This window comes from Tupaia chinensis, unplaced genomic scaffold (assembly GCF_000334495.1).
Source record: "Tupaia chinensis unplaced genomic scaffold, TupChi_1.0 Scaffold000489_1, whole genome shotgun sequence".
Classification (NCBI taxonomy): Eukaryota; Metazoa; Chordata; class Mammalia; order Scandentia; family Tupaiidae; genus Tupaia; species Tupaia belangeri.
Window position 1 is genome coordinate 4,472,750 of NW_006160001.1, and position 12,006 is coordinate 4,484,755.

General features: G+C 40.0%; 1 protein-coding gene and 1 long non-coding RNA gene across 2 annotated transcripts in view; both read left to right on the forward strand.

The window, feature by feature from the left end:
• Positions 1 to 511: 511 nt before the first annotated feature.
• Positions 512 to 7,232, forward strand: LOC114009216 (uncharacterized). The gene is made up of 3 exons (XR_003550660.1): positions 512 to 637; positions 6,626 to 6,757; positions 6,874 to 7,232. It is a non-coding gene; the product is annotated as an uncharacterized LOC114009216 (long non-coding RNA).
• Positions 7,233 to 10,611: 3,379 nt separating this feature from the next.
• LOC102498527 (UDP-glucuronosyltransferase 3A2) overlaps positions 10,612 to 12,006 on the forward strand; it is a 21,163-nt gene continuing 19,768 nt past the window's right edge. Inside the window, exon 1 of the mRNA XM_006156326.2 lies at positions 10,612 to 10,933. Within this exon, the coding sequence (XP_006156388.1) occupies positions 10,840 to 10,933 (94 nt within the window). The 5' untranslated portion in view covers positions 10,612 to 10,839. The remainder of the gene's footprint in view (positions 10,934 to 12,006) is intronic.

The window sequence follows — 12,006 nt, forward strand, 5'->3', positions numbered from 1 at the left end:
AGCATATGCAGTTGTTGTAAAAGATCTTCGGAAGGTAGAGAGAAATACATTTGATATAAGAATGAATATAAGCAGTTTGTCCTCAGGCCCTAGGCTTCGAAGCATATTGATGCCTTGTGAAGGTATTTGGGTTCCTCCTATCCCTATAACTATATGATATAAAGAAATAATTTTCCATTCAGATGGCCATTCTGACACTGAAACAACTGTAACATCTGATCCTGTACCTAAAAGGCCAAAAAACTGTTTATTTTGGAAGGAGGCTCCTAGTAAGGGTTTGTCCTCTTTTATAATTATTTGCCAAAATTCATCAGTAGCTCCTGTGCTACCAAAACCATTATTATCTTGCGGCAAGTTTGAGGCTTGGGAGATCATGTATGGTAAAAGTATTAACTAAGCAATGCGGGTTCCCAGTGGAATTATGTGTAATCCAGTAACCTCAACTGTAACTTTTATTTCCTCAGTGTAATCTGAATCTATAATATAATACTGGGAAGACTATGAAGTCCTTTTAGGGTGGTTTTTGATCTACCTATTGAAAATTCTACATACCCAAATGGTAATGGACCAGATTCTCATAACACATCAATTCTGTCACTGGAAATTGTTGAGTTTGTTGAGGAAGAGCCTGTCTCAAGTAAGTATTCCCTAATTCGTTTAAGGTTAATTCAGTGGTGTTGGAGAGGTCCAGTCCGGGCAGGGCCACTGGTGGTGGCTCAGAGATTGGATACTGTGTGGCTGGCTGAGTGTAAAATACCTCCATGTTGTAAGGTTGTGGAGGGTGATTCTTTGGAGTGTGGGAGCTGGCACCCCTTTTCCCATTTCTCTGCAGGGAATTGCCAAATTTATCAAATTTATAGTGACATTGATTTGCCCAATGTTGACTATTTCTGTTTCTGATTTAATATTTGTGGGAGTCAGCTGGGGTGAATTTGTTGAACCTGATGACTAAGGAGAGGCATCAGGAGGTGCTTGAGGAGCTAGTGTATGCAATGAATGTAAGCTTCTGCAGACTAAGCGCAATGTTAAAATAACAGAAAAAGGATAGATTCTCCCGTTCCATTTTGCTTTTCAAGATGCTGCCAATTCTTTCCCAAGTTTCCAAATCTGAAGTGTCTGTACAAGGAAACCATGGACAAAATTCTGGAACATATTATAGCAAAACGGTACATTGATTTTTCTTAACTATACAATGTGCCACTTTAAAAAGTTGTAATGGCTTAACATATACTTGTTCTTTTGATAAATTTTGTCCCATATTAAACTTCCTCTCTAAAAACACTGAATGTGTTGGCAGCTCTCTATTTCAGATGTTGCTGTCTCTTACCTGAAATTATTTTCTTAATGCCCAGATGAAAAATTCTCAAAACACTTTGATTCTGTCATTGGAAATTGTTGAGTCCATTGAGAAAGAGCCTCACACTGGGCACCAATTGTTGGCCATCTACTCCTTAGGTCCAGTCTGAAAAGGAAATGACAAGAAAAACTACTTATACATCATGATATAAGGTGAGAGGGGAGCTTAGAAGGCAAGATTTCTCTTGTCCTTCACTCACAATCTCAGTTTTAGTTCAGTATTTATTGAGTAGAATAAACAGAAGGGTTCGTTAAATATCACACTGAACAGTTAACAGAGTTTGTCATGTTCTTCATCTTATCTTCTTGTTCTAAGTGTAATGCATAGAAAGCTCAAAAAAAAAAAAATCAAGCAGTACAAAGTACAGAAGGGGAAGGAGTTTATTATCTATGGCAATTCCCTACAGTAAAGCAGTTTGTCAGCTGTTATCAGCTGGAACAGGCAAACAGCGGTCTTACATTGTGTAAGGCAGATGTCTTGCAAGCATTACTTCCTAAAGGTTGTTTAAACTCTGTTTAACCAGTTAGTAGTCACAGTATTTCCTTCACTCTGATTAGGGTTTCCATTATGATGCTGAATCAAAGAGCAAATATTTCTGGCTCTAATATTCAGAAGAAAGTTAACATTTTATCTTTAAGTATGATTATAGATCAAGATTTTAAAATATATATACTCTTTACATTGAAGAAATTACCTTGTATGTATTTGAGTTGTGCTGAGACTTTTTATAATATAAGTTTTTCTTGGGACCAGTAGATGGCATAATGGTTACATTGCTGGACTCCCGCATAGTGAACCACCGTTCAAGTCCCAGACCCGGCAGTTTAAAACTCATGCCAGCATCTGTGCGTGCATGCCTAAAATCCAGAGAGGAGGATGGAGGAAAAGGGTGCCCATCCTCTCTGAGGGGTAATTTCTCATTTTCTCTCTCTTTGTCTCTTTGATGAACACACACATCCTATAGCAAAAATCTCTCTTCAAAAAAGAGAAAGAGTTTCTTAATTTCTAAATATTTGAGAATTTTCTAAGTATGTTATTGATTTTTAATTAGTACTCTTTTATGAGAGAACAAGCTCTATATCAGGGGTCACCGGCCCTCAGACCACAGACTGGTAGTGTTCTGTGGCCTGTAAGAAATAGGGTTACACAGCAGATGAGTGGTGGGATGAGCAAGTGAAGCTGCTTCTGCTTGTACAGCTGCTCTTCATCACTTGCATCACCACCTGAGCACACCTCCTGTCAGATCAGCAGCGGCATTAGATTCCCACAGAAGGCCCCAATGGGAACATCTAGTTGCAAGAAAACATGCTCAGGGCTCCCACTGATTCTGCATTATGGTGAGTTTTATAATTATTTCATTATGTATTGCAGTGTAATAATAATAGAAATAAAGCACATAAGAAATGTACTGGGGACAGCTGGTGTCATAGTAGTTAATGTTCTAGACTCTCATGTGACCAACCACAGTTCAAGTCCCAGATCCGGCAGCTTGAAACTCACGCCAGACGTGTATGTGTGTGTGCCTAAAATCCCAAGAGGAGAATGGAGGAGAAAGGATTGCAGAATGGCCATCTACTCTGGGGATGTCTCTCTGTCTCTCTGGCAGTGCATGTGCCCTATTAGCAAAATATCTCTCTAAAAAAAATGGAATGCACTTTTCTCTTTTAGAGTTTTTGTTTCTTTTGAGGTGTTCGATGTACAATTCTAAACAGGTGCAGGAGGATTTCTTTAATTCTTCAAATACATCATTATTTCCTGGAGTCCATTACCTTCAGCTATTTCCAAACATTCTTTTTTTTTTTTTTTTCAGTTCCAATGTGACCTCTTTGAAGAATCCTTCTCTGATCAATCTAAATTATTCTATATCATTTACTTCCTAACATTTTTAATTATTTCTAGTTGTACTGTTTATTAATTTTCCTACTTACTGACTCTTTTCTCCAACTAGAATGTAAAAGGCATGGTGGTCAGGTCATATCTTTCTACTTCACTGTTCTGTGCATAATGGGCACACAACAAATACAACTAACTTCTGAGTAATGCAGGAGTTAGGGGGATGAACCCTCTGCCCAATCAAAAATTCACACACAACTTTTGACTTCCTGGAAACGTAACTACTAATAATCAACTGTTGACTGACAGCCTTACCTATAACAAAAATTGTTGATTATCACATATTTTGTAAGTTATATGTATTATATACTGTTATATTATAATAAAGTAAGCTAAAGAAAAGAAAATGTTCAGAAAATATGTTTTCAATACTGTACTATATTTATTGAAGAAAATCGACATAGAAGTGGACTCATGCAGTTCAAACCTGTGTTGTTCAAGGGTCATCTGTAACCACTGGATAAATAGTGATTGACGCAATACTAGTCCTTTAAATTAGGAGTTCTTAGCTTGAGAAGCATAATTAGGTTCTTGGGGTTATAAACCCCTGGAATTATGAAATAATGATATGTGTTTGCATATACAGTTATGTATCACATGATGACATTTTGGTCAATAGTGGGCCATATAAATCATGGTGCACCCATAAGTTTACAAGGAAGCTGAAAAACTCCCACTGTCGTAGCCATCATAGTGCAATACATTACTCATGTTTCTGGTGATGCTGGTGCCAACAAGCCTATGCACTTCTGGCCATATAAAAATATAGCACATACAATTATGTTCAGCATGTAATACTTGATAATGATAGTAAATGATTTCACTGGTTTATGTATTTACTATACCATACTATTTGTCATTATTTTAGAGTGTAATTCTGAGCTTACTGTAAAATAGCATGCCCTGTTATGTCAGAAACAACCTCATATGTCTTGTGTTAACTGTGTCTCTTGATTGCTTCATTTTCTCTTGTGCTGGATATAATCTACTGTTGTTTTGTTCATCATGACCCTTCCAGTGGGACAAATGGAGATAGAAGACAGTGATAGTGATGACCCTGACTCTGTGTAGGCTTAGGCTAGTATGTTGGTATTTTAATTTTAATAAAAATTGCAAAAAGTTGAAAATTTTTTATATTAAAAAATAGGGAAATCCTTATAGAATAGATATTTAAAGAAAGACAATATTTTTGTACGGCTGTGCAATGTGTTTGCTTTAAACTAAGTCTTTTGCTTTAAGCAAAAGAATCAAAGAGTTTAAAAAGAAAACACTCATAAAGTAAAAATGTTATAGTTAGTTAATGTTAACTTATTGAATGAAGAAAAATGCTTTTTTTTTTTTTTTTTTTTTTGGAGAGATTTCCGCTATAGGGCGCGTGCGCTCGCCAGACAGACAGAGAGAGACATAGAGACAGCAAGCGAGAAATCACCCCCCAGGGGGGATGGTCACGCCGCAATCCCTTCTCCTCCATTCTCCTCTCAGGATCATGGGCACGCACGCACACGTGCCCGGCGTGAGTTTTAAGCCACCGGGTCCGGTACGCGAACCGCGGTCGACTACGTGGGAATCCAGCGACATAGCCATTACGCTAACTGCTGGTTCCCAAGAAAAATGCTTTTTTTTTTTTTTTGGAGAGATTTCCGCTATAGGGCGCGTGCGCTCGCCAGACAGACAGAGAGAGACATAGAGACAGCAAGCGAGAAATCACCCCCCAGGGGGGATGGTCACGCCGCAATCCCTTCTCCTCCATTCTCCTCTCAGGATCATGGGCACGCACGCACACGTGCCCGGCGTGAGTTTTAAGCCACCGGGTCCGGTACGCGAACCGCGGTCGACTACGTGGGAATCCAGCGACATAGCCATTACGCTAACTGCTGGTTCCCAAGAAAAATGCTTTTTATAAATTTAGTATAACCAAAGGGTACAGTGCTTACAAAGTCTATAGTAGTGTATAATAATGTCCTAAGCTTTCACTTCACTCACTACTCACTTACCCAGAACAACTCGAGTTCTGTAAGCTTCATTCTTACTAAATCTCCTATACAAGTGTACATTTTTAATCTCTTATAAAAATACAAAACCCAATATTTCTATACACCAATAACATATTATCTCAAAAATGAATTTTTAAAAAACCTCATTTATAGTAGGAAAAATGACTAATGAACTTAACTAAGGAAGAGAATGATCTATACAATAACGACTTATGAAACACTGAATAACGAAGCTGAAGAAGACACAAATAAATGCAAAGATATCTTTTAGGGATGGACTGGAAAAATTTTGATTGTTAAAATGTCTCTATTACTCTACGTGATCTACAGATTCAGTGCAACCACTATCAAATTTCCAATGACATTTCTCAAAGCAATAGCAAAAACATTTGTAAAGAGACATTTCAAAAGATCACAAATAGCCAAAGATCTCACCCAAAAGGTACAAAACTAGAGGCATCACTCTGCAGAATCTCACAATATACTGTAAAGCTTTAGTAATCCGAACAGTTTAATATTGGAACAAAGAAAAACATAGACCAAGAGAATAGGGTAGAGAATGTACAAATAAATGTATTCACTTACAATCACTTGATTTTTTTTGTTAACTCATATTTTGTATGAATTATATGTTGTATTAGTACAATGAAGTAAGTAAGCTAGAGAAAATAAAATGTAATTAAGAAATCATAGGGAAAATGCACTATATAAAGTACATTTATAGTACTATACTGTATTTATCAATACTGTAAGTACATGTCCTATATACAGGATGAATTGTCTGCCTGCTAGTACCTACATCAATATTGTCTTGTATGATAATATATATACATATATATATATACACACACATATATATCTTTGTATATATATATAAAATGAACACTAGATATCAAAAATGAAAGATAAAGTGAGAAATAAATTTATGTTTATTTACAAGTATAAGGATTCAGTCTTGGACAGGGGTAATCAATATGACCACTTCAGAGTAGCTAACCTATACACTGATGAGTGAATCATTATAAAATTTTTATGGCATACAATATTACAGTCATATTCATAATACAGTATTAGAAACATCACTGTATGTATTTCTTAAATATACCTGAGATGATAGGCTGATACACAGTCTTCCCATTAGGAGTGAGCAAGTGAGAGAGAGAAAGACGGGTTAAGAGCTGAAGGAGACATGATGCCAAGTGCAGCCTTGGGTAGGAGGGTGTTTGGTGGTGGTGTCACCATTTCCAGGGAGCGTCTCAGCAGTTCTGACAATCCCTGTTCTCCACATCATATCCACTTCCTAATATTGAACAAGTTCCTCTTCATTAATGTCTTCCTTTACAGGGATTCTTTACCCTATACTTTTGTCCTTATTTCCTAGACAGCAAGGACTGAGCTGTTATCCTGTCTCTGAATGATTTGGACCCCTGACCCTCAGATTTTCAGTCTTGAAGTCCACTCACCTCTTCATATCCTTTTCTGAAGCACTGAGCCTGATCATTCCAGCTTCCAGGTACAGAATCTTTTCAGCCTCTCAGTCACTCTGCCTTCATCTCTTTTCATGGAATAATATTTAATCAAGACACTTTGCAAATTCTTTAGTTTTCTCTTTGTTTCTTCTGCATCCAGGAAGACTGCCCATGCATGTGCATTCCGATTCCAACACTCATTTGAGCAGCTCCACATTCGGTTCCTCCCTCTGGTGTACCTGGAGAGTACCTTCTTCACTGATTAGGTATGGAGACTGTGAGTTCCAAATTTCCTAGAAAGTAATGTTTTCACATAATTCTCTCCCCCTCTTGCGTCCCCACTGGCCAACTTCTGTCCTTATTGCCCAGAATGCTGTCACCTGTCTGCTCATGGATATAGAGAAACTGTGGAAGTCTATGCATTGGGTTAGCCAGCCTGGAACATCTAAAGAACAGGGTGATGGCCAAAATATCTTCCAGATGTTCAATCTGTAGAAACAGAATTTTCTGTGCTCTGATATTTTGTCTTGGTCTATCTTCATAGCATATAGCATATCAAAGCAGCAAGCCATCTGGGACATGATGGGAAATAAAAACTTTCTCAGTTACAGTCTTTGGCTGGGTTTGAGGAAACACTTGCATGGAGTTGACCTCTTCGCCTTCTAGGCATGATGGGGCCCATTAGGGAGGGAGAGGGAGCAGGTGATTTCAATCATAAGCCCCAGTGCTTGATTCTGTGTAGAAGAGAAGAGGAATAAAACTGTAGCTATTGATTCACAGAGAAGCTGCACACTGTCCCTCAGGTCCTATAGTCACAAACCAGTGGGCACTAAGTCTGAAGTGGTACAAGAAGTGTGAAAGACCCTATTTACATAGGACTTCATAGAAATTGTCTTTGCTGGGACCAGCAGATGGTATAATGGTTACAATGTTGGAACCCCACATAGTCAAGCGCAATTTGAGTCCCGGACCAAGCAACTTAAAACTCAGGCCTGGTGTGTGTGCACGTGTGCCCAAAATCCTGAGAGGAGAATGGAGAAGAAGGGGATTGCAGCTTGACTGTCCCTCCAGGGAGGGGGGGAGATGATTTTTTGCCTTCTGTCTGTCTCTGTCTCTCTAGCACATGCACCTAATAGCAAAATTCTCTCTAAAAAAATAGAAAAATTGTATTTTCCAATGGATTCTTTTTAGTCAGTCTGGTTCTGAGATCCTCTGTGCAGATTTTGTGCTTATGAGTGGGAGGTATGTGTCCACATTCCAATGTTGCACATGTGTGTGGGAGAATGGGGATTTTAGATTTACTAGTAGGTGCTGCATTTACTGAGCATCCATGCGTACTGTTTCCATTCATGCATATTGATCCCATATTTAGACTACCCCTTTCTTGCTGATCCTCTTCCCTACTATCTGGTACTAAGGTTTGTAAAACGTGGAAGTACAACAAGATGGAGGCAATGGAGCATGTCACAGGGACTTGCTCTTTGTCCTGTCCTCCACAACCCGCATATACTTAGGTGCCAAACACAATAAACCTCAACAAAGAGAGTAAATAAAACCCACATAACCCATGCCTTCTGATGAATAGAAAAATAAATGCCAGAGTTTAACAGAGCAATCTGCTGATCCCCTGCTACAAGGTTTGTGTAGTACTAGTGAGGTTTGAAAAATAGTACATGTGAAGAAGGTTCACCGCGCACCTGTTACCAATCTGAGTCCAGTGGAACAGAACACCCAATTCAAGCTACCTAAGCAGGCTTAGTGGCTGAAAATATTCAAGTTTCCAAACAAAGGCAAAAAGGAGAGAAAAAAAAAAACACAGACTAAGTGGGAGAAATAAAAACATTGTAGATTAAAACCGATCTACTCCAGTTCAAATACAAAACTTGGCAGATTTACTTAAAAATATTAAGCTGATTGCCATTCAAGAAATACATTTAAATATGAAGATCCAGGAAAATATGAAATGATAGAAAAATAGGTCAGGCAATATAAATTAAAAGTAAAACCCAAATAGTGATAGTATCAGACAAAACAGACTTTAGGTGAACGCATGATCGACAAAATTCTTATTCTCATAATGAAGATTAAGTGTTTCATTGGAAAGGTATGGTAATTGAAGCTATCATTATAAGTGCATATGCATCTAATAATGTGGCCTAAAAGTGCTTAGAGCAAAAATGATATCAACAAGGAAAAATAGAATTATAGTGGGGGAGTTACCAAACACTATTATTGGTTTAATCAACAAAATAACTGAACATACTTACGGGATACAGTGTGGTTCATAAAAACTTTCAGTAACAATTCTCGAACATTCATTAAAATACAACTTCTTCATATCCGATACTTCCCTTCAATGACTACTAGCATTTGCCTGCCCAACAGAGCAATGCCTGGCAAAGTTTTTTTCTTTTATATCCTCCCCACTTTCAATCTTGCTTCCCCCATCCACCCCAAATTACATATTTTATGCAAATCCAAGCTATCTTAATCATTTATATGTAAATGTTTCAGAAGGTACCTTAATAAATAAGGCATTGCTTTTTATGTAACCATGATGACATTATAACACTTCTGCAAAGCAACGTAACTACTTAATACCATCAAATATTCTGTACCCATCTCTATGGTACCCCTAAACTCTTCTGGAGTTCCTTGAATCATGCTATCTGAAATGTTAACACTTCTAATACCTGCCCCTTTCTTTTTCTATTTGCTTTTTCTTAGTAGTATTTGGTATTAACATATTGTATATTTCATTTATGAGCAGGTTTAGCATCCGCCTGCCCAACAGAACAATGCCTAGTATAAAATTAGCTATCAATATAAGTGTTGAATAAATAAGTTTGGAGTTTGATAACACAGCCTTTATTCTGTTAATACACTAAACATGGTACAGGGTTAAGAGTTGGGCTAGAACCCAGTGATAATGGTAAACCTCGCTTGCTACTATCTCTCCTTCCCTCCTCACAATGCCCATGGCTGAAGGATGCATAACTATTAACAGTGCAATGCTTTAAATTCAAATGAAAAAATACCTGTAGACAGAAAAGCGTAATAGTACAATCAGAATCGAAGAGCTCACTTTATCCTCTAAACATGAAATGCACAGAAGGACTTTTCTGTCTGTTTTAGAGTTGCACTGAAAGCCTTTCCTAAAGCCACTCTTGGGTTGAATATAGGGATTTCAAGGGTGACTTCTGGGCATAGGATCCCTCTTCTCCCCAGGGCTGACCTTACAAGGAGGCAGAATTACAAGTTGTCTTCTTGTGCTTAGGGGCATGATATAAACGTCCCTAATCCTATTTTATGATACTCATTTAGAATTATGTCTCAGCTTTAGAAATTTCATCCTTCAGGTAAAGACCTGGACTTCCAGAGTTAGGACACTAGCACCTTTTCATGAATGTTATCTTATAAAGAGGCCTTCACAAATAAAGAGGTGTCCAAAGAGTTAATGGAAATGTGTAGTATGAAAAAAACCATGCAGGCATTTCAAAATTTATTGCACCAAAGTCAGTTCATACTTTAAGTCCATTTTCCACGAATTCATTGTCCAGTGAGATACATAGATTTGCTTTGAGCACTCACTTTAAGAAAGGTCCAGCTTGGGACACCAGCTAGAAATTTTAAACAGGTCCCTGGGGGGAAACGGGGCATAGGGATGGCAGTAGCAGGTAATAAATTCAGGTGGAACGGAGCAGGTAATAGATTTAGGTGGAAGGGAGTCACGGCACCTTATGTTTGGAATAGCGTCCATAAACAGAGAAGTGGGTCGCTTGGGGGCAGAACTGTCACCAACAAGATTTATCAAAGTCCCTCCTGGTTTATATTTTTTCCATGTCCGGAGGGCCGTGGTTTCATAAGTAGAACAGGGTTAAGGATCAGCTCATCACGCCTCCCGTCAGTGCCAGTGGTTCAGGAGGGTAAGGACAGAATAATTTATAGAGCACGCACTAGGCGAGGAGGAGCAGAAGGGCGAGAGGAGACAGTCAAAGCAGAAGACAGGCAAAATCTCCTCCCCTGCCTTTTCCTAGCGCACAGCCTGCGCCTTTGGCACACAGAGGCGCACAGGATTCCTTAGCCCTGAGCAGGGCGCAAGGCGCGTCCCGGAGCAGGAGTACGCATGGCTGGGCAACGCACGCTGCTTTTCCTGGGCTTTCTTCTCCCTGCAGTCCAGTTCTCAGAGACCGCCAAAATCCTCACCTTAGTCACAGTTGGTGAGTGCGAGAGAAAGGAGACAGGCCCGCGGCCCAGGTACCAGGGTGCAGGCAAACCGCGCTCTTTCACTGGTCCTTCGCGGGGTTGCCTGGCTGGGCTTGGTCCCGGGCTGGAGGAAGGAAAAGCCGCCCGGTGAGGGACACAAAGGGACTTCCACTCCTGACCTAGAGAAGATGGTTTTGGAGAAAAGAGATTCTTTCCCCTCTCTTGGTTGCGTCCCTGCCTTCAGGACGCGCTCCCCAACTCGGCGGGGCTGGGGACAGAAGCTTGAGATCCAGCCCAGAGCAGGAGCCCACCGGCTGCCCTCTTCAGAGTGCGGAGGGACCCTCGGAGGTTCCTCCCGTATTTCAAAGAGACGGGGGCGGTGGGCATGCACCCGGGCTTCCGGGGAGAACTGCGGGAACGCTTTCTTGCTGGAGGCCGGGGAAAGGTGCCCCTGGGGCCGCGCGCGACTTCGCTGAAGCTGCCCAGGAGCTCAGGAGGATTCCCGACAGGGAGGCAGTGGAGAATCTCCGTTCATAGAAAACCCGGAGGACTGACCTGGACTGAGGACGGGGCGGGTCAGCGGGATATTTTGTTCTCTCTTTCATTTCACCTGTACCGCTGGGTTGAAGAGCTCATGGGCTATGAATTCTTCATTTGTGGCTTCAGTTTTGCTTCCTTTACGTTTGTTCCAGAAGGAATAGAAGGTAGAAGAGAGGATAAAGTGGTTGTCCCAGAATGGAGCGTGTTCAAACTTTGTTTTCCCACAGTGGGCTCGATTAGATCATTTTAAATCACAGAAAAATAGGGACTCACGGAGCTGGGAGGAGCCTTAGGTCACTTCATTGAGCCTCACTTTGAATTCCTGAGAGGGGTACAAGGATGAGGGAAGAGAGGTAAAATTTACACAAGCACACCCCGCCTCCTTCATGACACAGAATTAACCCTGGGCTCTGACCCCAAGAAGCCCTTTCTCCTCAAACTTCCACTCTCAATGGGAATTTTCTTTTTCTTTCTCTTCTTTCTTTCTTTCTTTCTTTCTTTCTTTCTTTCTTTCTTTCTTTCTTTCTTTCTTTCTTTCTTTCTTTCT